Source organism: Bos indicus x Bos taurus, unplaced genomic scaffold (assembly GCF_003369695.1).
Source record: "Bos indicus x Bos taurus breed Angus x Brahman F1 hybrid unplaced genomic scaffold, Bos_hybrid_MaternalHap_v2.0 tig00002561_arrow_arrow_obj, whole genome shotgun sequence".
NCBI lineage: Eukaryota > Metazoa > Chordata > Mammalia > Artiodactyla > Bovidae > Bos > Bos indicus x Bos taurus.
The window spans coordinates 1-24,409 of NW_020867550.1; the positions used below are offsets into that span (position 1 = coordinate 1).

The window sequence follows — 24,409 nt, forward strand, 5'->3', positions numbered from 1 at the left end:
CGCTGTCTGTAGCAGTCTAAGAAATTCCTTAAGGGGGCCCCAAACTCTCCCCACCCTCACCCCCATCCAGGAGAGGGAGAGATACATCAGGAACAGGTGGCATTTCAAAGTGCATCATAAACAGGAAGTGCCAGCCAGAAGGGGGTCACTCACCATCTGCTCTGCTCCCTTCACACATATGCCTCCAGGGGCTTTCCCCTTTTTTGACTTCAACTCTCTTGATCCCAGAGTAGTAAAAGAATCCACCAGCATTAGCATCAAAAAGAATAAATATTCCACTTTCCAATGGAAGCTGTTTCAAAGGGCAAATTATTCAGAAGCAGAAGACTGTAAAAGTGATTCCTGAGCCATGGGAATGGCTGGGCATTTAGCTAGAATGCAAACGCACTCCCAGGGCTCCCTGGAAAAGGTTGAGGTCTCAGGACTGTCTCAAGGACTGAGCAGTGCCGAGAAGAGCTTAAGGAGACACCTCGGAGGCCATCTCCTCATCAGTGAGAGATTAAACAAGATATCCTGCAGCATGAGACAGGAAAGCGTAACACTGAATTAATTAATCTCCCAGGAAGAAGAGCAACAATTTTTATCCTTGAAGCAATTATTTTTACTTGACCATCATCCAGAAAATATCTTCCCAGGAATAAAGCTTCCTTCCTTAAACCCTAAATCTTCAGCTTCTGGGCAAAATTGGCCACCACCCACTCCCAGATGGGGATGGGTCCTTCCCCTCTCACCCATTTACACTGAGTGATACCTCTGAAGCCAAAGTCCAAGGGATCTCTGTGTAGCTGCAGTGAGGTGGGAAGTGCCAGCGGAAGTGTGACTGCCAGATGGGACAAAGCCAGAGAAGCCCAGCTCTGGTAGCCTCTCCCTCCCCCAGCTAAGGACGGACTAGCTAGCCTGTCACTCTCCACTCTGACTTCCCTCATCTCCCCTGGCTGCACCCAATCAATCATCATCTTTCAGCCTGATAAGTAGGCCCAGACATCAGATCATAACAGCGACCCCAAGCGCTATGGGAACAGTTACCAGTCAGATTGCCTTATCCACCCCACCGATCTAACCCTCCAGGAGCTGGGGCCAGGGCAGTCAGGGAAGGCCAGGTGGGCCAAGACTTCTTCCTCTTTCTCTCTTGCTGAAATTGCTGCCTGAATTCCATCCAGGGAAGGTTGCTAGATGCCTAACAGCCTCCACCGAGGCCCTGGCTGCTTGCTGAAATGACCCAGAATCAAAAGAAAAAAAATTCACACATTGCGAAAATTAGAAACAATATTTATTATTTCCTGTTCAATATAGGCGCTCCTCATGAGAAAAGAGTGTGCAAAAAGAGTCTTCCTACACTGGGCTTTTCTCACTTTCTCACTTATCCTAGCAAGCTGGGATGGTCTATTCAAAACTCTCCTCTGTGTAGGAGAGAAAGCTTTCCCAACACTCCTGGGAAATTAGGCTACTCTAGTTTTAATTCTGATTACTTGCTGCATTAAAAAAACAAAACAAAACCCGAGTGTTAACAGGCCTCTCCACCCTAGGCACATTTGCTCAGTCTGCATAGACAGACAGATGCAGGCCTCAGGTCCACATTCCCATGTGGACCTGGAGCTGTGCATGCCAGGATTAGAGGATACCCTGGTGGGGTGTTCCTGGCTAGGGATCCAGGAAGGCCCAGCTCATAGACAGCTGGCTGAAAACATGCAGAGTGTCTCCAGTGAGAGGTTGACAGTCCTCTTTTTCGAAGAGTATTCTGGGTGTAGGAGGGCTAGTAGTCAACTGGCAGACAGCACCCTGGCGCAGGTTGGTATGTGGTCTAGAAGCTACTTATTCCACCTCAAGTCCTCATGAGATCCCTTAAATTGACAAGAGAGATTCAAGTTGCAAAATGGCAATAACAGGTAGAGGTGTGATTAAGACAATGGTCTCGACAGGTCCATGCCAGAGCTCTCATCCCACCATCCCCCTCTCCTCACACCTCAGGACTGCCTAGTCCTGCCACAGTTTTCCTCCTGGATGACAGCTTCTGGCATCCTGAAGCCTGGAGCAGCCTTCAGCCTCACAAGTTGGGCACAGCCCAGTTAAGGAACTTCATGGCAATTCAAAGCCCAGGAAACAGGCCTGAGAAGGGGTTGGAAGGAAAAGAAAAGCCAACAGGAGTTGTGGCTACTCACAGAGACCCCAGCGTTGTGCGGCTGGCCCTGTCAGGACCAAAACCCGTTCCTAATCTTACCCCCTTCCTCAACTCACGGAATCAAGCTGTGCTTTCTCATCCCTAATAGGAAAGAAAATGCATGTCCCACAACTGGCCCACTTCTGATGGCCATGCCAGGAAGTCAAAGCTCCTCGCCTTGGAGAATCACAAAGGTAACTCATCTGACAGATTTAGGAAAGGGGACAAATGAGGACGCTCTGGCTGAGGGTGGGACTTCAGAAAAACTGAGCCCCAGTTAAATCTCAGAAGCAAGCAAAATCGGACCACTGCACTCTGCTCTGAGCCCCAAATGGAAAAATCATAGCCCCTGCCAGTCACACTCACCGCATTGGCTGGGAAGGCTCGGATCATCACTGCATTGAAGCCCTTGTACAAGGATGTGATGCCTTCATCCCGGATCAGCTCCCTCAAGCATCTTTGAAACATTAGGATATTTCCAGGAGGCGCTGTGGGCAGAAACCAACCATTAAGGCTTCAGGAAGCTTTCTGACCTGACCATGGTGACTACATGGGGACAATTTGTAGTCAAGGCTTCCTGCAGGGCCACAGCACCAGGGAGAGGCTACTGTGTGGGTCACCCAGAACCAGTCCACAGACAACACAGTTCATCCTGGACAAACCAACGTCTGGATTATACTAGTGCCAGGAAATGGGAAAAGAATGAACAATGAAACAGTCCTTCCGCTCACGTGGGGAAAGGCTGACGTGACTTCTTCTCTCACTTTTTTGGGGTCACATTGCGCAGCATGTGGATCTTCGTTCACGGTGAACCTGTGTCCCATCTAGTGGAGTATTAACACTGGACCACCAGGGAAGTCCTTCTCTCAGTTACTTTATGTTAGGCTGACAAGAAAATGAGTCTCACATTCTCAGGACACAAATGACTACGTGGGAGAATGCTGGCCAGACACTCACTGAGAGCTACTGTGAGAGGGAGTGTGCCTAAGACCTTAAGAGCTCCGTATCCCAGGGGCAGCCAGTTTGGGGGCCCACTCCAACCCCATCCACCCCTGTTATCTCCTACTAACCAGTCTGGAAGCGGGACTTGAGCACGTCTGGGGGGATTGCCACAGCACAGTTGAAGATCCCCGCAAAACCCCCAGCACCAGGATCCGAGGCACGCTGAGCTCATTGACGCTGCAGAACATCAAACACAACCCTGGTCACACAAAGGCTGTGAGAGTGGCGTTCAGATCATCCCTCTCTGTGCAGACCTGGCAGCCACAGAGAGGGAGGAACTGGCTGCAGGGAGGTGGTCCAAGGCAAGACTCCTGTGACAAGGTAGCTGCCACTCTTTGGAGGAGGTTTCTGTACTTGTTTCAAACCCTTGCTCACTGGGTGAGCCACAGAGTAAGAGGTATTGGTATTAGCTGGGGCTCAACAGTAACAAGAGGAAAGTAGACATGGAGACAGAAGCAGGTCCCATTTCTGCCTTCAGACCCACTAATGGGCAAGGGCAAACCTACCGGTAATGAGGGAAAGTGGCTTCTAAGCTCTTCTGTTCTCCTCACCTCTTTCCCTCTGGAGTGAAGATATTTTTCAGCCACTCATATGTCATGAAATACATGCCACTGGCTGGAACATCTGTTAGTGGCAAGAAAGATGTTAAATAAATGACAGAAAAGCCTCACAGATTTCTTGATCTTAGGAGAGCCACCTTGGCACTGGACCCTTGAAGGTTTCTGAGAAGTTCCTCAGCAGCACTTCTATCTACAGTGATCAGAGGTGGCTCTGGGGCCAACACTGGTGTCAGTGAACACAAACAAGCATGACATTATTTCACCTTCAGAGGCCCTCTGAGTGGTCCCCACTAATATGCCCACTCCAAGCAGTATTAACTGGAGCTAACATCCGGCCTTCCTCCGAGCTGCCATCTCAGGGCTATCTCTGGCGCCTGGCGCCAGCCCCGTAGGATATGCCTCTCAAGCCAAATGAAAGCTCCACTGTTACTAAGTCATTCTTTTTTTTTTTTCTGGCTGCACCACATGGCACCAGGGATCAAACCATGCCCCCTGCATGGAAGCTGGAGTCTTAACCACTGGACCACCAGGGAAGCCTCCTATGGTATTCCTTTTTCCCACTCATCCCTCCAGCCATGCTTTCCATCTACTGCTACTGCCACTGTCATGATTTCCACCCTTGGGGGCCGGCCTACCAGAAGGATGGAAGGTCCCCCCCATTCTCATGCGTGTCCATGCTGGCCAGAGGTGAATGGCCTCAAAGCAGGACACACCGTGCGAGCCCCTATCAGGGCCGTGGCATGTACGGTGCCAAGGCTAATCCAGAGATCCAGGCAAGACCTCCCTGTGGCAAATCCACCACAGGTGGAGGCTCAAAGGTTACCTCGCATGAGCGTGAGTACAGTCCCCTTGTAGATCCCTCGGACCCCAGCCTCCTTGTATAGCTTCTTCGCACAGTCCAAAGGCCCAGTGTACTTGGTCTCCCCTGAAGAAGCCTGAATCTGAGAGGGAGGAAGAATGTCAAGTCAGCAAGAGCAACATCCAAGTCAACAGACTCAACAGGCTACGAAAGAGTGCACAGTGAGTGTGCCAGTGGTCATTATGCATTAGATCAATAACAGACTTCAGTGGCACACCGACAGTTGTTTAGAATGTATAATGCTGGTGAAGTCACTATGAACTAAGGCTAGGTGAAAATATGACAAAATACATACACACTGATTAGGAAAAAATAAAAACAGCAGAGGAACTGGAAAGTAAGTTGAAAAATAAATTCCCAAGTATCTTTATCCCCAATAAATGTAGTTGGAAGTTCTAGAAAGGACTAGACAATATTTCAGTCATTTACTTATTCCTTCAACAAATATCCATGCAATACTAAATCCATTCAAGCTCTAAGTGATCATGAAGCTTGGTTAAGAGAAGGTGAGCTGGAAATTGTATTCAGAGCTCTAAGTGCTTGGACAGAGGTCCTGTGCAGAGCCAGGGGAGGGCCAAGGAGAGGCCCTTTGTCCCAGTCTCTTAATTAATTAAGAAAATTAAATGTGTATTAATTTTTAAAAATACCATCCTTGTAGAGAAGGAGGACAAAAGGAAGCAAATGTAGAAAAATATGGGACACCTATTGAAATGTGTTCATTTCCCCAAGAGCCTGAGGGCAAGCGGGAGGTATTCCAGAAAAGATCTGAAAGAAAGAAAGCCTGTACAGGATCCAAAGCAAGTACAGAGTCAAGAGGAATCTAAACATATGAAGGCATCAACCAAAGAGTAATTAAGTTGGAAAGGGAGTTCATATTTAAGAGTTCCCAAGGAGAAATGCTTACAAATAAATATATAATCCGACAATTTTGTACATACCAACAACTAGTTGAAGGAATAATGGAAAAGAATCTCATTCAAAATAACAAAATATATGTGCATCAAGCCATAGGATTGGCGTAAATAAAACTCTAAAAACTTGCCAAGGGATAGAAAAGAAGAGGTGAATAAAAGAGAGTAAGAGTTTTGTTGGGCTTCCCTGGTGGCGCACTAGTAAAGAATCCATCTGCCAATCCAGGAGACGCGGTGTGACGCCTGGGTCAGGAAGATCCCCTGGAGAAGAAAAGAGCAACCCACTCGAGTATTCTTGCCTGGAAAATTCCATGGACAGAGGAACCTTGAGGGCTACAGTCCATGGGGTCTCAAAAGAGTAAGATGTGACTTAGCAACTGAATAACACAACAACAGTTCTGGTTAGGAAAAGTTTTCAATCAGGAAGATGTCAATTTATCTAAAATAATAAACTTAAGACAATATCTGGTTGAGTATCAATGGCTTTTAAAACAAAATATGTCTTCCCCAGATGATCCTGCCACAGGTGAACCTGGTATGTCTGAGGGATGGCAGGGTGGCCCATGTTATCAGAGGATGCTAGAGTTGACTCACAGTGACCTGCGGGGAAAAAGAGGACGGAGCATGAAGTGACATAGTAACAGAATCCGTTCACTGTAATGTATGGTATAGACTATAAACAGGGAAACAAGTGACGAGGACCTTACAGTCACCCAGAACAGTGATGAAGGTGACCTGGGACCACGTGGTTTACAATGGAGGTGGTGGGAAGGAGTAGATTTGGGATACGGTAAAAGCCAGCTTAACTGTTCAACAAACGGGATGTGTTCAATGAGACAAAAAGGAATCTAGGAGGACTCTGGGGTTTTAGAGCTGAACAACTAGACAGATGGTATTGCCCCCAACAGAGTTGTAGAAGGCTGTAAGTGAAGCAAGGACTGAGGAAGACCAGGAGTTCAGCTTTGCACATGGTGACTTTGAGGTGCCTATTAGTGTCCAGTGGGAATGTTGGATGAACTAGTCCAGAGTGCAGGAAAAATCTGAGCTGGTGATACAAATTGGAAAATCGTCATCATACAGATTGTGTCTAAAAGTCATGAGACAAGAAGAAATCATCAGTGAGATGAGTGTAATAGCACTGAGTCTCGTGCACGTGAACATTAAAAGATCGAGAAGATGATGATGAATCAACAAAGGACATAGAGAAGGAGCAGCCAAGTAGGTAGAAAGTCAGGAGAGAAGCCAAGTGAAGACAGCTCTTCAAGGAAGAGTAGGGGACCAGTTGAGTCCAATTCTGTTGATGAATCAAGATGGACCTATGTCCAGGTCCAAGAACTGAACACTGGACTTGGTGTAAAAGTCACTAGTGACCTTGATAAAAGTAGTTTTGTTAGTGTTGTGAGGCAAAAGCCAGTCTGATGTATGTTTAACTATTAGAGAAGAGGTACTGGAGACAACGAGTGGGGAAAAAACAACAAAAATGAAAAACTTTTTCCAAGAGTTTCAATGTAAGAGGGAGTAAAGACAGAGCTTCCCTGATGAAAGGATAAAGAATCTGCCTGCAATGCAGGAGACAAAAGAGATTAGGGTTTGATCCCTGGGTCAGGAAGATACCCTGGAGGAGGAAATGGCAACCCGCTCCAGTATTCTTGCCTAAAGAATCCCATAGACAGATAAGCCTGGCGGGCTATAGTCCATGGGGTCACAGAGTCAGACATGACTGAGTGACTAAGCACCCGTGCACGAACATGCACAGAGCAAAGACAGGAAGCCCAGAAATGGAGGTGGAAGGTAAAAGAGAGAAGTCTGTATTTTTAAGGTGAAAACAGAAGCAGGTTCATGCCTTTATTGCCAAAGAGAACAATCTACTAGAAAGCAAAAACTGATGCTGACCTTTGCCAAACATAACAATCTACTAGAAAGCAAAAACTGATGCTGAAGGAGAGAAAGAAGAACTGCTGAACAAGGTCTCTGAATGGGCAAGAGGGGTTAGGAGGCGGGGTCAAGCAGAAGCAGAAGCATGGGCCATTCTTGGTGGAAACAGGCCAGGCAGCCACAGGTGTAGTCAGGCGCCAGTGGGGCAGTGGAGGGCATCTGGTAAAGTTCTCTTCTGGCGGTTTCAGTTTTCTCTGTGGAGTAGAAAGCCAGGTCATCTGCTGAGAGGGTCAGGGTCTGAGAAGAGAAGAGAGGTACAAAGTAGCCACCCAGCAGAGTGGAGGAGTGCACAGGGACTGTCTCATCTAGGAGCAGAAATCAGGGGGACTTCCCTGGTGGTCCAATGGTTGAGAGTCCGCCTGCCAATGCAGGGGATACGGGTTCAGTCCCCGGTCTGGGAACTAAAACCCCACATTCCACGGAGCAACTGGGCCCGTAGGCCATAATTACTGAAGCCCGTGTGCCTAGAGCCTGAGATCTGAAGCAAGAGAAGCCACTGCAACTAGAGAAAGCCCTTGAGCAGCAATGAAGACTAGCACAGCCAAAACTAACTAACTAAATTAATCAAAAAAAAAAAAAAAGAAAAGGACTTCAGGCATAAAAGAAAAGGAAGAAGTCATGATGGAAAAGGCTAATGGACAAGGCTACTGAAAAGAAAATAAATATTCACTAACTCAAAATCAATATACAGGCTTCTAGCAAGTCTTTATTCTTCCTGCTAAATACCAAAGAAAAAAAAAGCCCTAACATTATTTGTTTTAAACAAATATAAGAGGGCTCTGAGAATTTGGAGAGGAGAAGCAGACTCACTAAGTACTTTCCGCCTTGAGCAATGACATCATGGTGAGTTCGCTGTGTATTCTCATTTGACATATCTCAGACTTGAGGCAGAAGATACTGGTGATCCAGGAATGCCAACAGGCACAGACTAAAAAAGAAGGCCCAACGAAAGCCTGCATTCCCTAGACAAAGGATCAGAAAAGGAACAGCCTAGAAAGACAGAACATCTTTAGACAAAAAACACTCTTTTCCAGCCATACATCATAGAAAAAACTGTAGCCTCACCCTCACCCACACGAGCAAAGACCATGTGGGGAGCCCAACTTCCTCCTTTGCAGGGCTGTAACGAGGTACCCAATGTGCTGCCTGGGTGGAGTCAGAGAGGACCAAAGAGGGAATGAGGACTTTCATCCCTGACAGCTGTAACCAGGGCTCTCCTGTCCTGTGTTGTCAGTGGAGTCAGGAGAACTCCCACACCCACCCAACAGTAAAAAGCAGTGCCCCACCCTCAAGTGTCTATAGAGGGCAAGCAGGGCCCCTGCACTTGTACTCACTTGGCAGTAGCAAGGCAGCAGCCCTCACTTCCTACTGGCGTGGTGTCAGAGAAAGCCAACAGAAACAGGAAGTTTATAAAGGATCCAAAATCTCAATAAAATATGCAAATATCCGGGTTCCAACTGGAAATCGCACTAACCAGGAAGATCTCAAACTGAAAGAAAAAAGAAGCAGTAGAGGCCAACACCAAGATGACAGAGATGTACGAATTCTTTGACAGACATTTTAGAGCAGGCATTGTAAAAATCCTTCAATGACGAATCGTGAATATGCTTGAAATAGATTCAAAAGATTAGAAAGCCACAGCAAAGAAAGAAAATCTTCGCACAGAAATAGAAGGTATGAGGAAGAACCAAATGAAAGTTTTAGAACTGAAAAACAGCCAAAATTTAAAACTCAGTGGATGGCTCGCTCAACAGCAGAATACAGGGGAGAGATAAGGAAAAAAAAAAAAAAAAAAGCAGCATCAGAAGACAAAACAGTGGAAAGTATCCAATCTGAACAAGACACAAAACAAACTGAAACAAATCAAACAGAACCTCAGGGACTGTAAGCCCATGGGGCTATATCAGAAAATCTTAATCTTGTGTCCTCCCAGTCCCAGAAGAAGAGGAGACAACAGGGCAGGACTGAACAAGTATTCAAAGAAGTCAAGCTGAAAACTCCCCAAATCAGGCAAAACAAACATTGAGAGCTTCCCTGACAGCCCAGCTGGTCAAGAATCCGCCTTGGCCCCAGGCAAATAGCAGGGAGGGATCACAGCCCCATCCATCAATAGAAAATTGGATTAAAGATTTACTGAGCATGGCCCCGCCCATCAGAACAAGACCCAGTTTCCCCCTCAGTTTTCTCTCCCATCAGGAAGCTTCCATAAGCCTCTTATCCTTCTCCATCAGAGGGCAGATAGACTGAAAACCACAATCTCAGAAAACTAACCAATCTAACCACATGGACCACAGCCTTATCTAACTCAATGAAATTATGAGCCATGCCATGTAGGGCCACCCAAGACGGGCGGGTCATGGTGGAGAGGTCTGACAGCATGTGGTCCACTGGAGAAGGGAATGGCAAACCACTTCAGTGTTCTTGCCTTGAGAACCCCATGAACAGTATGAAAAGGCAAAATGATATGATACTGAAAGAGGAACTCTCCAGGTCAGTAGGTGCCCAATATGCTACTGGAGATCACTGGAGAAATAACTCCAGAAAGAATGAAGAGACGGAGCCAAAGCAAAAACAAAACCCAGTTGTGGATGTGACTGGTGATGGAAGCAAGGTCCGATGCTGTAAAGAGGAACCTGGAATGCATAGGAACCTGGAATGTTAGGTCCATGAATCAAGGCAAAGTGGAAGTGGTCAAACAGGAGATGGCAAGAGTGAACACTGACATTCTAGGAATCAGCGAACTAAAATGGACTGGAATGGGTGAATTTAACTCAGATGACCACTATATCTACTACTGTGGGCAAAAATCCCTTAGAAGAAATGCAGTAGCCATCATAGTGAACAAGAGAGTCTGAAATGAAGTACTTGGATGCAACCTCAAAATGACAGAATGTTCGTTTCCAAGGCAAACCATTCAATATCATGGTAATCGAAGTCTATGCCCCAACCAGTAATGCTGAAGAAGCTGAAGTTGAATGGTTCTATGAAGATCTACAAGACCTTCTAGAACTAACTCCCCCAAAAATGTCCTTTTCATTATAGGGGACTGGAATACAAAAGTAGGAAGTCAAGAAACACCTGGAGTAACAGGCAAATTTGGCCTTGGAGTACCGAATGAAGCAGAGCAAAGGCTAATAGAGTTTTGCCAAGAGAACGCACTAGTCATAGTAAACACCCTCTTCCAACAACACAAGAGAAGATTCTACACATGGACATCACCAGGTGGTCAACACTGAAAACAGGTTGATTATATTCTTTGTAGCCAAAGAGGGAGAAGCTCTATACAGTCAGCAAAAACAAGACCAGGAGCTGACTATGGCTCAGATCATGACCTCCTTATGGCCAAATTCAGACTTAAACTGAAGAAACCACTAGACCACTCAAAGTGAAAAGTGAAAGTAAAGTCGCTCAGTCGTGTCCGACTCTTTGTGACTCCATGGACTGTAGCCTACCAGGCTCCTCCATCCATGGGATTTTCCAGGCAATAGTACTGGAGTGGGTTGCCATTTCCTTCCCCAGGGGATCTTCCCGACTCAGGGATCGAACCCTGTCTCCTGCATTGCAGACAGACACTTTACCCTCTGAGCCATCAGGAAGTCCAAGACCACTCAGGTATGACCTAAATCAAATCCCTAACAATTATACAGTGGAAATGACAAATAGATTCAAGGGACTATATCTGATAGACAGAGTGCCTGATGAACTATGGACAGAGGTGCGTGACACTGTACAGGAGACAGGGAGCAAGACCATCCCCAAGAAAAAGAAATGCAAAAGAGCAAAATGGCTGTCTGAGGAGGCCTTACAAATAGCTGTGAAAAGAAGAGAAGCAAAAAAAAAAGGAGAAAAGGAAAGATATACCCATTTGAATGCAGAGTTCCAAAGAATAGCAAGGGGAGATAAGAAAGCCTTTCTCAGTGATCAGTGCAAAGAAATAGAGGAAAACAGTAGAATGGGAAAGACTAGAGATCTCTTCAAGAAAATGAGAGATACCAAGGGAACACTTCATGCAAAGATGGGCTCAAGAAAGGACAGAAATGGTATGGACCTAAAAGAAGCAGAAGATATTAAGAAGAGGTGGCAAGAATACACAGAAGAACAGTATAAAAAAGATCTTCAAGACCCAGATAATCATGATGGTGTGATCACTCACCTAGAACCAGACATCCTGGAATGCGAAGTCAAGTGGGCCTTAGGAAGCATCACTATGAACAAAGCTAGTGGAGGTGATGGAATTCCAGTTGAGCTATTTCAAGTCCTAAAAGATGATGCTGTGAAAGTGTTGCATTCAACATGCCAGCAAATTTGGAAAACTCAGCAGTGGCCACAGGACTGGAAAAGGTCAGTTTTCATTTCAATCCGAAAGAAAGGCAACACCAAAGAATGTTCAAACTACCGCACAAAGGCACTCACCTCATATGCTAGTAAAGTAATGCTCAAAATTCTCCAAGCCAGGCTTCAGCAATACGTGAACCGTGAACTTCCTGATGTTCAAGCTGGTTTTAGAAAAGGCAGAGGAACCAGAGATCGAATTGCCAACATCCGCTGGATCATCAAAAAAGTGTGAATCCAAGAAAAACATCTATTTCTGCTTTATTGACTATGCCAAAGCCTTTGACTGTGTGGATCACAATAAACTGTGGACAATTCTGAAAGAGATGGGAATACCAGACCACCTGATCTGCCTCTTGAGAAATCTGTATGCAGGTCAGGAAGCAACAGTTAGAACTGGACATGGAACAACAGACTGGTTCCAAGTAAGAAAAGGAGTACGTCAAGGCTGTATATTGTCACCCTGCTTATTTAACTTATATGCAGAGTACATCATGAGAAATGCTGGGCTGGAGGAAGCCCAAGCTGGAATCAAGATTGCCGGGAGAAATATCAATAACCTCAGATATGCAGATGACACCACCCTTATGGCAGAAAGTGAAGAAGAACTAAAGAGCCTCTTGATGAAAGTGAAAAAGGAGAGTGAAAAAGTTGGCTTAAAGCTCAACATTCAGAAAACTAAGATCATGGCATCTAGTCCCAACACTTCATGGGAAATAGATGGAGAAACAGTGGAAACAGTGGCAGACTTTATTTTGGGGGGCTCCAAAATCACTGCAGATGGTGAGTGCAGCCATGAAATTAAAAGACATTTGCTCCTTGGAAGAAAAGCTATGACCAACCTAGATAGCATATTCAAAAGAAGAGACATTACTTTGCCAACAAAGGTCAGTCTAGTCAAGCCTATGGCTTTTCCAGTAGTCATGTATGGATGTGAGAGTTGGACTACAAAGAAAGCTGAGTACCAAAGAATGGATGCTTTTGAACTGTGGTGTTGGAGAAGACTCTTGAGAGTTCCTTGGACTGCAAGGAGATCCAACCAGTCCATCCTAAAGGAAATCAATCCTGAATATTCACTGGAAGGACTGATGTTAAAGCTGAAACTCCAATACTTTGGCCACCTGATGCAAAGAGCTAACTCATTTGAAAAGACCCTGATGCTGGGAAAGATTGAAGGCGGGAGGAGAAGGGGACGACAGAGAGTGAGATGGTTGAATGGCATCACCAACTCAATGCACATGAGTTTGAGTAAACTCTGGGAGCTGGTGATGAACAGAGAGGCCTGGTGTGCTGCAGTCCACGGGGTCACAAAGAGTCAGACATGACTGAGCGACTGAACTGAACTGAAACATAGAGATTTAAGAAGCTGACCAAAACCTAAACAGAATGCCCCAAAATAAATCCATGCCAGAGCACATCACAAATGAACTTAGTCGAAAACTGAAAACAAAGAAAGAAGCTTAAGAGTAGCCTGAGAAAAATAACACACATGGATGGGAGTTGGACCGTAAAGAAGACTGAACACCAACGAATAAATGCTTCTGAATTGTGGTGTTGGAGAAGACCCTTGAGAGCCCCTTGGACGGCAAGAAGATCAAACTAGTCAATCCTAAAGGAAAGCAGTCCTGAATATTCACTGGAAGGACTGACGCTGAAGCTGAAGCTCCAATACTTTGGCCACCTGATGTGGAGAGCCAACTCACTGAAAAAGACCTTGATGCTGGGAAAGATTGAAGATAGAAGCAGAAGGGGGCGACAGAGGAGGAGATGTTTGGATAGCATCACTGACTGACTGGACATGAGTTTTAACAAACTTTGGGGGATGGTGAAGGACAGGGAAGCCTTGTAGTCCATGGGGTCACAAAGAGCTGGACATGACTTAGCAACCGAAGAACAACACTGAAATATTTAGAATGACAGCAGAAAACCGGGGAGGGTAGAAAGGAGTGGCACAGTATCTTTCAGGAGCTGAAAGCAAAGAACTGTCATCCCAGGACCCTATGTCAAGTGAAAATATTCTTCAGGAATAAAAGGAAAAGCAGGCATTCTTAGATGAAAGAAAACTCAGCGACTTTGTCATTCGTAGATATATCCCAAGAGAATGGCTAAAGGAAGTTCTTTAAACAGAAAAGAAAGTATAAAAGAAGGAACTCTGGAACACCAGGAAGAACACGGTAAGCAAAAATATGGAATATTATATAATGGTAATATGAAGAACATTTACACAGTGAGAAAAGGGCCAATCCACCAAGAAGACATAGCAATTCTAAGTGTGTATACATTAAACAAAAAAACTGCAAACTATGTGAAGGGACACTAATAGAATTGAAAGAAGAAACAAACTCACAGTAACAGCTGGAGATTTCGAATTCCTCCATCAACAAACAGAACAACTAGCCATAAAATCGTCAAGGATAAAGAATTCAACACCATCAACCAACAGGATATAATCGACATTTAGAGATTTTGCCACCAAACAACAGCAGCACACACATTCTTTTTAAATGCCAGTGGCACACAAACAAGATAAACCATATCCAAGGCCATAAAGCAACCCTCAAGAAATTTAAAAGAATGTGAATGATACAGAATATGTTCTTCAATCACAATGGACTCAAACCGGAAATCAATAATCTCCAACACTTGGAAACTGAACAACACTCTTCAAAAGCAATTCAAAAAGGAAGTCCCAAAGGAAACCAGAAAACACACTCAACTGACTGAAAACTGAAATATATTGGAGTTTGTGGGACATAGCTAAAGCAATGCTGAGAGGAAACTTTATAGCACTGCCTGCACACTTCAGAAGAGAGGAAAGGCTTCAAACCAAGATTCTAAGCTTGCACTTCAAAAGCTTAAAAAAAGAGAGAGAGAGAGAGAAAAGAAAAGCAAACTAAACCCAAAAACAAGCAAAAGGAAGGAGATCATAAAAACAGAAGCAGAAACCAATGGAATTGAAAACAGAAAAATAATAAAGAAAATCAAAGAGGGGAGTTCCCCGTTGGCCTAGCGGTTAGGATTCTGGGCTTTCATTGCCATAGCCTGGTTTCAATCTCTGGTCGAGAACTGAGATCCTACAAGCTGCGTTACACAGCTGAAAAAAAAAAGAGAAAGGAAAATCTTTTTTGAAAAGATCAATAAAAACTGACAAACCTCTAGTGAGTCTGACAAAGAAAAAAGAAAGAGAAGTCACAGATTACTAATACCAGGAATAAAACAGAAGATAATACCACAGACCCTGCAGACATAAAAAAAGACAATAAAGGAGTACTACAAACAACTTTACACACACATATTTGACAACTTAGATAAAAAAACAAAAACTATCACAATTTTCCCAATATGAAATAAATAATTTGAATAGGCCTGTAACTTTAAAGAAAGCTGAATTCATAATTTAAAAATTTCTTACCCCAAATCTCAAGCCTATATGATTTCACTATAAAATTGTACCAATTCTACCAAATGTTTACAGAAAAATCAACACATATTCTATACAGTAGAAGAGGGAACAATTCCCAATTCATTTTATGAAGCTCGTATTACTCTGATATCAAAACCAGACAAAGACAATATAGAAAAAAAATGACAGACTAATATCTCTCATGACTATAGATGAAAAATCCTTAACAAAATATAAGAAAATAGAACTCAGCAATATATAAAGGGGACTTTATTCCAGTAATGAGGAATTGCTTCAGTGTTCAAGAGCAAAGGAAGTAATTCACTATATTAAGAGTTTAGGAGAAAAATCACACGATCACATTAATAAAGGAAGAAAAAACATTTGACAAAAGTCAATATCCATAAAACTCTCAGAAAAAGAGGAAGAGAAGGTAACCTTCTCAAGTTGACAAAGAGTATCTAGCAATGCGGGAGACCTGGGTTCAATCCCTGGGCTGGGAAGATGCTCTGGAGGAGGGCATGGCAACCCACTCCAAAATTACACCTTGTGTCTCTTGTACTGGCAGGAGGATTCTTTCCCACTGAGCCACCTGAGCTTCCCTGAGATTATATTTAATGGTGAAATGCTGAATACTTCCCCATAAGATTGGGAACAAGGTAAACATATCCATTCTCATCAGTCTTATTCAACATGGTACTGGAAGTTCTAGCCAGTGAAATAAGGATATAAAAGGTAAACAGATCAGAAATGAAGAAATAAAACTGTCCCTGTTTGCAAATAACAAGATTATCTATATAGGAAATCCCAAAGAATCTACCAAAAAAAAAAAAAAATTAAAATTAATAAGAGCGTTCAGGAAGGTTCACAAGACACAAAATTAACATACAAAAATCAATTGTATTTCAGGCTTCCCTGGTGGTCCAGTGGTTAAGAATCTGCCTGCCAATGCAGGGGACACTGGTTCAATCCCTGATCTGGGAAGATCCCACATACCACAAGGCAACTAAGCCCGGGCATCACAGCTACTGAGCTCACGTGCTGCAAATACTAAAGTCCACGTGCCCTCGAGCCTGTACTCCACAACAGGAGAATTCACCGCAATGAGAAGCCGGCACACTGCAACCAGAGACTAGAACCCACCCACCGTGACTAGAGAAAGCCCTTGAGCAGCAACAAAGACCCAGCACAGACAAAAATAAAAATAAATAAATATTTTTAAAAATCAATTGTGTTTCTACAAACTAGCAATGAACATGCAGACAACAAAATTAAAATTATAATACCATTTACAATGTCACTTTACAGAGGACTTAGGTGTGTAAGAAAACACATTAAGAGCTTATATGCTGAAAACTACACAATGCTGATAAAAGAAATTAAAGTTCTAAATAAATGGAGAGGTGTAACATGTCTGGGTATTGGAAGACTCAAAATAACATGTTAATTCTACCCAAGTTGATCTATAGATTCAACATACTCTCAGCAAGAATTTTCTGTTTTCTAAATTATCCTAAAATTAACATGGAAAAAACAAAGAAATTAGAACAGCGAGAACAGTTTTTTTAATTTTTTATTTGGCTTGGCTATGTTGAGTCTCAGTTATGGCACTGGGTCTTGGTTGCAGTGCGTGGGTTCCAGGGCGTGTGGCCTCAGTAGCTGTGGTCTTCAGACTTAGCTGTCCCACGGCATGTGGGATCTTAGTTCCTGGACCAGGGATCGGACCCACACTCCCTGCCTTGGAAGGCAGATTTCCAACCACTAGACCACCAGGGAAGTCCCAGTTTTGTTTTTTTTTAAAGAATAAAGTGGGAGGGATCAGTCTAGACAGTTTCAAGACTTAGCCAATGGCTATACTAATCAAGACTGTGTAATAGTAATGAAGGGAAAGTTGCATAAATCAATGAAAGAAAACAGAGTACACAGAAATAGACCCACACAAATACACTCAGCTGAATTTTAACAGAGGTGCAAATTAATTCAGTAGAATAAAGGTAAATCTCCAGGAAATGGTATGGTGCAAACTGGATAGCCCCACGGGGGGAAAAAACCCTCTGACCTAATTCTCATACATGATACAAAACTTAACTCAAAATGGACTCACAAACCTACATGGAAAAGGTTAAACTATAAATAAAACTTTCAGAAAAAAGCATATAAGAAAATCTTTGGGATTTCAGGCTAGGAAAAGATTCCTTAAGATCTGATGTTCTAAACATCCAAAACCCTACCTATAAAAGAGAAATGAACAAACTGGACTTCATCAAAATGTAAACGTTTGCTCTAAAGACTCTGCTGAGAGGATGAAAAGACAAACTATACACTGGGAGAAAATAATATGCAAACCACATATCTGACAAAGCAATAGTATCTAGAATAAAGGACTCTCGAAACTCAGTAATAATAATAAAAAAATCCCAAATAATCCAATTAGAAAATGGGCAAAACACATGAACAGACATTTCACCAAATAGGATACAGTGATAGCAAATAAGCACATGAAAAGATATTCAACACCTTCAGCTAGTAGAAGAATACAAATTAAAATGAGGTATCACTATACATCTCTCAGGATGGCTAAAATTAAGAATAGTGACAACACCAAATGTTGGTTAGGATGCACAGAAACTGGATCACTCATACCGTGCTCGTGGGAATGTAAAATGATACAGTTACACTAGAAAAAGATTGATAGTTTCTTTAAACATGCATGGAATTTCCCTGGAGGTCCAGTGGTTAAGACTCTGCACATCCACTGCAGGGGACATGGGTTTGATCCCTGATCAGGGAGCTAAGATTACACATGCCATGTGGCATGGCCATAAGAAACAAAAAAAGAAAACTAAACATGTAACTACCATATGACTCAGCAATTACACCTCTGGGCATTTATCCCAGAGAAACGAAGATTGATTTTCCCAGAAAAATCTCTGTACATGAATGTTTATAGCATCTTTATTTATAACAGCCCTGAACTGAAACAACCCAGATGTCCTTCAATGGATAAAAATTAAACATATCTGTAGTACACCCATACTATGGGACTACTAAAAAGGAATGAAATACTCATACATTCCACAATCTATACAACTCTCCAGAAAATTTATGCTAAGTTGAAAAGGCCAATCTGAAAAGGTTACATACTGTATGATTCCATTTACACATGTCTTGAAGCTACAAATTTATAGAAATGGAGTTCAGATTAGTGATTGCTCGGGTGCTTAAGAACTGGAGTGGAGGGACTTCCCTGGCATTTCAGTGGTTAAGACTCCTAACTTCCAATGCAGGAAGTGTGGATTCCATCCCTGGTCAGGGAACGAAGATCCCACATGCTGTGCATGCAGCCGAAAGAAAAAAGGACTGGTGTGGGGAAAAGAAAATGAAAGTGGCTATTCAAGGGCTACATGAGGCATCGTTGGCATGATAGAATTGTTCTGCATCTTGACTGTATCAATGTCAGTATTCTGGTTGCGATATTATACTACAGTTTTATAGTACGTTACCTCTGTGGAAGAACAAGGTAAAGAACATGTGGGATGTCTTTGTATATTTATTTCTTTTCTTCCCTCTGTATTATTTCTTACAACTGTAAGTGAACCTTTAATTATCTCAAAATAAAACATTTAATTTAAACAATGCACAAAATTAAATGACTAATGCAAAGCATGAAAAAGATTTGCCACATATGATAAGAAATTAATAACCTTAATATTTCCAAAGTGTTTAGGGGTGGAGGAGTAGGAGGTATAAATTATTGGGTGAAGACAGGCTACAAGGATGTATTGCACAACATGGGGAATAGAGCCAATATTTTGCGATAACTGTAAAAGGAGTGCAATATCTAAAAATTGTATAAAGATTTTTTTAAATAAGGGACTTTCCTGGTGGTCCAGTGGTTGACTCCACACTCGCAACGGAGGGGGCACAAGGTTCCATTCCTAGTTGGAGAACTAAGATCCCATGTGTCGCGTTTAATATTATTACGATAATATTAAATCAAAACATGTCTAAAGCTTTTATAAATCAAACAAACTGACAAATGAGCAAAGAATACAAAGAGGTGTTTCACGAAGGATAGATATAAACAGCTAATATGAATCAAAGTAATTAAGCTCACCGACAATAAAAAGCAAGAAAAACTAAAACAATGCAAATTTTTCACACAACACCCTAGCAGAGATTGTAAATTAGATGCTGCAGAATCTGCTGGGAAGTGAGAGCTCTTCTTCCACTGATGGGAATAGAAAGTGACAGACCTTTCTAGAAGGGCCACTTAGTAACCTACATTACTAACGCACATACATTATGTGCGTGTACTCAGTCACCCAGTCGTGTCTGACTCTTTGCGACCCCACAGGCTCCTGTCCAGGGGATTTTCCCAGGAAGAATACTGGAGTGGATTGCCATTTTCTCCTCCAGGGGATCTTCCCTACCCAGGGTTCGCACCCAAGTGTCCTGCATTGGCAGGCGGATTCTTTACCACTAAACCACCAGGAAACCCCAACATGTGTTGAAAATTCTTTTAAAACTGCTTATCTTTAAATATACTAATTTCAAGTCTAGACATTTATCCTAAGAAAATAATCAGGAACACATGCAGAGACTTATTCATAAGATCTTCACTATGATATATAATTTGGATTATCCCCAGATAAAGGAGTATTGGGTAAATTACAGCCCTGAATTGAAATAAAGCACAGAAAATGACGTCTGAGAAAAATAATCACAAAAATATTGTGACAAAGCAAATGAAAAAAGCTGGTTACAAAACTATGGCAGTATGTGACCCCAATTTTATTTCAAAAGATAAATTTTTTTAAATATGCATGTTTACTAAAAAGACGAAGAATTCACACAGAAAGTATAATGGTGCTTACCTCATGGGTGATAAATACATTGTTTTCTTTGTGCTTCTCTGCATTACCAAAATTTTTCTAGCAAAGACTATGTACTAAATTGCTTCGGCCGTTAGAAGAAAAAAGCAGTGCTGCTTTTTTTTTAAAGGGAGCCCTGTGTGGTAAGGCAAGCAGCCAGTTCACAGCCTTAGCCTGGGAACAAGCTTGGGCACTCTAAGGGCGCTGAGCCTTTGGGCAGTGGGTGCAGACAGACGATGTTGGCCAAGAGCAGCCTCCCTTCCACCTCTGAAGACACACGACTCACCTTTTGGAGTTCTGAAGTAGCTGCTAACAAGGGTGGATAAGTCTGAGTTGACCCATCACACGAGTGACATTTGGTTCATTTGTTACACTGTCCTGGTTCTTGACTCTAGTACAACTGCTTCTATGTTCCTAAAAACCTTGAAAACTGTTTGCACACCTGATCTGAAGCCTTTATAAAGGGTAAAAGGACATACACATCCACCCAAAATTGTATACCCAGTAGAAAAGCTAGCCACCTGCCTCCAAACAATATCTTCCCCAACCCTGATCACATCCTCACCTGTAACAAGCACTTGATTCGCTCTCCAGGGGTCATAATTCCTGTGGTGAATACTCCAGACAACATCCCAGCTGCAAATATCTGGGGGTAGCTGTATTGAAAACAAAAACAAAAGGCAAGAACCTGTGACTAACTACTCAGAACAGAGGCAGCCCCAGCAAAGAAAAAAAAATTAAATAAGTACTCAGACTGGGCGGAAGTCCAGCACAAATAGATTATGTTTCACACCAAAGCCAAGTTCTATGTATATTCTGACGTCAAATTTCCCAGGGCAGGGGTCTCAGTGCCGAGAACAATATGAGCTTAGTCACAAGGCCCACGGGCACACTCAGATGGCCTCAGTCACAGGAGAGGTTCTCCCCTGGCCGGCCATGCAGTGACTATGGATGAGTTTCCAGGCCTCTCCGAGCCTTGATCAGCAAAGTTCAGGGTTGTTGTGAGAAATAGCCTATAATCCAGGATGTAGACCTCAGTTAACCCCAGATCTCCTCCAATCTCCCCTTCTCTGGATCACCAAGAGCCTGATAACACTTTAAGCCAAGACTCACACAGGACAGCGTCAAGGTAATGGCTATGGCCATATCCGCATGCCAAGTTGTGAGGTATGTGCTGTAAGCTGCTGGGAAACGCCCTGTCAAGGATGGCACCCAATCACGTGTGATGGGTCCTATGGCTTCTGTGCAGGGAATAGTCCTCCAGTGGCCAGAGATCTGGATCCTCACTGCAGCCCTCACAGAATGAACCACACTGAGTATGTGAAGGAACAGGAGGCTCCTAGCATCACTGCCTGTGCCGCCTCTGACGTCTCCTTTTCTTTCCGAGATTAAGGAAAATCTGGTCTCCAGGCAGACTGGTCTCAGAGGCAATGGAGCACAGAGTTACAATTTTGCATTTCAACAGAGTTCCCACAATTGAGCACAAGTTGATGAAAAACTTCACCCTCTTGCCTGACCCTCAGGCCCCTCCCGACCCCAGGCCTCTAGAAGCCAAGCCTTTAGGACTATCCCACCCCACAAGGAGCCCAAAACCTGGAACAGAGATGTCAAATGGAAATAGGGAGACATCCACTTCCAGTCCTGACATCAAGTTTCCCAGGGCAGGGGTCTCAGTGCCAAGAGCAATACGAGCTTGGTCACGAGGCAGGGCACTGGTCTCAACGGCTGTTTTTCCTGTGCACTCACCCCAGACAGGCCTCACACAACTACCTCAGGCGTGCAAGCCCAGCACACAGGCTGTGTGCTCAACCATTGAGAGACCTGCTTTCATGGCTGGCCTCCTTCACAGTTTCAGTTCACACTGCTGTCCCTGAGAGGTACCCTTTCAGCAACAGAACTTCCACTCGTGAGACCAACATCTGTTCTTCCATGGATGCCCAGACCTTAGGCTGCACGTATCTCCCGGGACTGGGGACTCTCCTCTGAACAGGGTCTCTGCATGTACACAGGGTACCATGTAGACAGCCTGCATGGGTGGCCCATTCCGCCACCCCTCACTCACCCCAGGGAAGCATCTGTGAGGTCTGGACCCTCGAGCTTCCATCCAAGGTCCTGGTAATGTTCCTTTCTGTACTATGCCCAACACTACAGTGGGGAAGAGAAGGTGGCAGGATTGACATTCAGGATTCAGAACATGGAAGGATTATGGGGTGGGGATTGGAGTGTCTCAACCTTTGCTCAGGCAGGAAGGGTACTTCTTTGAGCACTGAAGTGACGGTACAGGGAATACAACCCACAGGCTGAGGCAGTAGCAGTCACCCCATGAAAGTTCTTGGGCATGGCCCCGGTTCATGATACAGCTGTGAGCTAGCATATGAGCTAAAACCCCAGGTGCTCAGAGAGGACATGTGTCCACAGTCTATTTGGACTACCACAGCCAAACACATGGCCTTCCCTAGTGGCCCAGGGGCTAAGATGCCACATTCCCAAGGCAGGGGGCCCAAGTTTGATCCTTGGTCAGGGGACTAGACTCATTGCAGCCAAATAAATAAAATACATATTTTAAAAAACAGTCAAACACAGCTTCCAAAGGACCCCGCCCCCTACACTCACATTTGGGGCCACCTATGGCTTTTTATAGAAGCTGGCCACATTCAGAGAGTCACGGGGACTCCAGAAATAGTTTCATGTTATGAGCATTTCTATTTACGCCTCGCCCCTCACTCAGCCTGCTGTGGCCTGAAGTAGTGATCGAAATCAACCACAGGGCACCCTGGGCTTCCTCCCTTGAGCTCTAGAATCCAAGCCTAGCCAGCTGCTGTGGGTCCTGTGCTGATGTAGCCCCACCCAGGAGGTGTCATCCCAGACTGAGTGTGCCTTGTCATCCCGGTGTCAACTCAGAATGCCCCTGCATCCCAAGAAGCCCGTTTTCATTCACTGCTTTGTCAGTTCTGAGCCTTAATTCTACCTCATCTGCCTCTCCATACCCAAATCCAACTTCTGAAAGTCTACTGGAAGGAAACATACTAATTTCTTTCACTGCAACAGAGACACCAATACTTGGAAATAATTATAATCATGTTACGAAAATGAAGGAAGACAGAAGCTGAAACCTTCGCTTCTCTCATCCAGGGGATAAGAAACAAGGCTGCTGCCGTCATTACTGTAGCACCAGGTACCTTCGTGGTATCTGACACACACTTTAGCATTCGGACCTCCCAGTGCTGTGGGGCTGGTATTACTAATATCCCCAGTAAGCAAGACTACTTCACATAAGAAATGACGACAATCTAGTTAGGGGGTTGGGGGAGGGCTTTGGGTTTTATCTTTTACCCTATTGGTCCACAGGGCAAAGGAAACCCAAGTACCTCCCTGATAGGGAGAAGAGGACAGCCACTGCTGGTCTGATAATTCTTTCCTGAAACCTGCATCACATCACAGATCACATACATCGGCAGAACAGCATCGAGTGCTCCGGGCTGGTAAGTAAGTACTCACCTGAGCACATCCTCTGGGTGTTTCTGTTGCAGTTTCTTCCCCAAACCAAACCCAAAGAAGCAGACAGCAAACATGGGGGTGACCCCGACGATGGGGGCAGCCATGCCCCGATATAGACCCCTGATGCCCTGCAAGGAAGCATAGGAGGAGAAGCTGTTTACAGACACTACTAACATCTACATCACTGAAGCAGGGAAGCAGCCTGTCCTCTGACCTGTGGCCTCCTTTCCCCAAGCAAGGAGAGCTTTAAAAGGAAGAATCTTCCCACACTTATCAGAAATGGCTGTCTTCTTATATACTGCTGGAGAAACTGAAAACAGCTTCTAGTCTGGAAGGCAAACTGGCAACATGTAGCTTACACCTCCATCAGAAAACTACCTGTCTAGAAACATATTCTAAGGGAATACTCAAAGATATAAAAAAGAATGACAACAGGCATTTATTAAACACCGCATTTTGGAACATTCCCAAACAGGAGATTAATGAGACAAATTACGGAAATCTCATATTGGACTATCACACAGCCATACAATCACATGGTAACATGAGAAGAGATTACTAAATTGGAAAAAAAAAAAAAAAGCAGGCTACAAAACAGAATGTACAATGTGACTTGCTTGGGGGTGAGACATAGGTGCTTAAGAAATTTTTGTATTTCCCAAGAATTAGGACCTGAGGGGAGTTCCCTAGTGGCCTAGTGGTTAGCATTCTGGGCTTTCACTGTGGTGGCCTGGGTTCAGTCCTGGGTTGGGGAACTGAGATCACTCAAACCACCCAGTATGCCCCCTCCCAGAAAAGACATAAGATTCTTATTGTTAAAAACAATAGCAAGACTGCACATCAGTTCTCACTAGTACATTTAGATAATGAAACTGAC

General features: G+C 43.9%; 1 protein-coding gene across 1 annotated transcript in view; it reads right to left on the bottom strand.

Moving 5' to 3' along the window:
- Positions 1–2,016: 2,016 nt before the first annotated feature.
- LOC113888851 (mitochondrial carnitine/acylcarnitine carrier protein-like) overlaps positions 2,017–24,409 on the bottom strand; it is a 34,260-nt gene continuing 11,867 nt past the window's right edge. The window contains 9 exon segments of the mRNA XM_027535833.1: positions 2,017–2,085; positions 2,088–2,106; positions 2,525–2,646; positions 3,229–3,306; positions 3,309–3,337; positions 3,712–3,784; positions 4,544–4,661; positions 20,600–20,690; positions 23,533–23,660. Coding sequence (XP_027391634.1) covers positions 2,045–2,085; positions 2,088–2,106; positions 2,525–2,646; positions 3,229–3,306; positions 3,309–3,337; positions 3,712–3,784; positions 4,544–4,661; positions 20,600–20,690; positions 23,533–23,660 — 699 coding nt within the window. The 3' untranslated portion in view covers positions 2,017–2,044.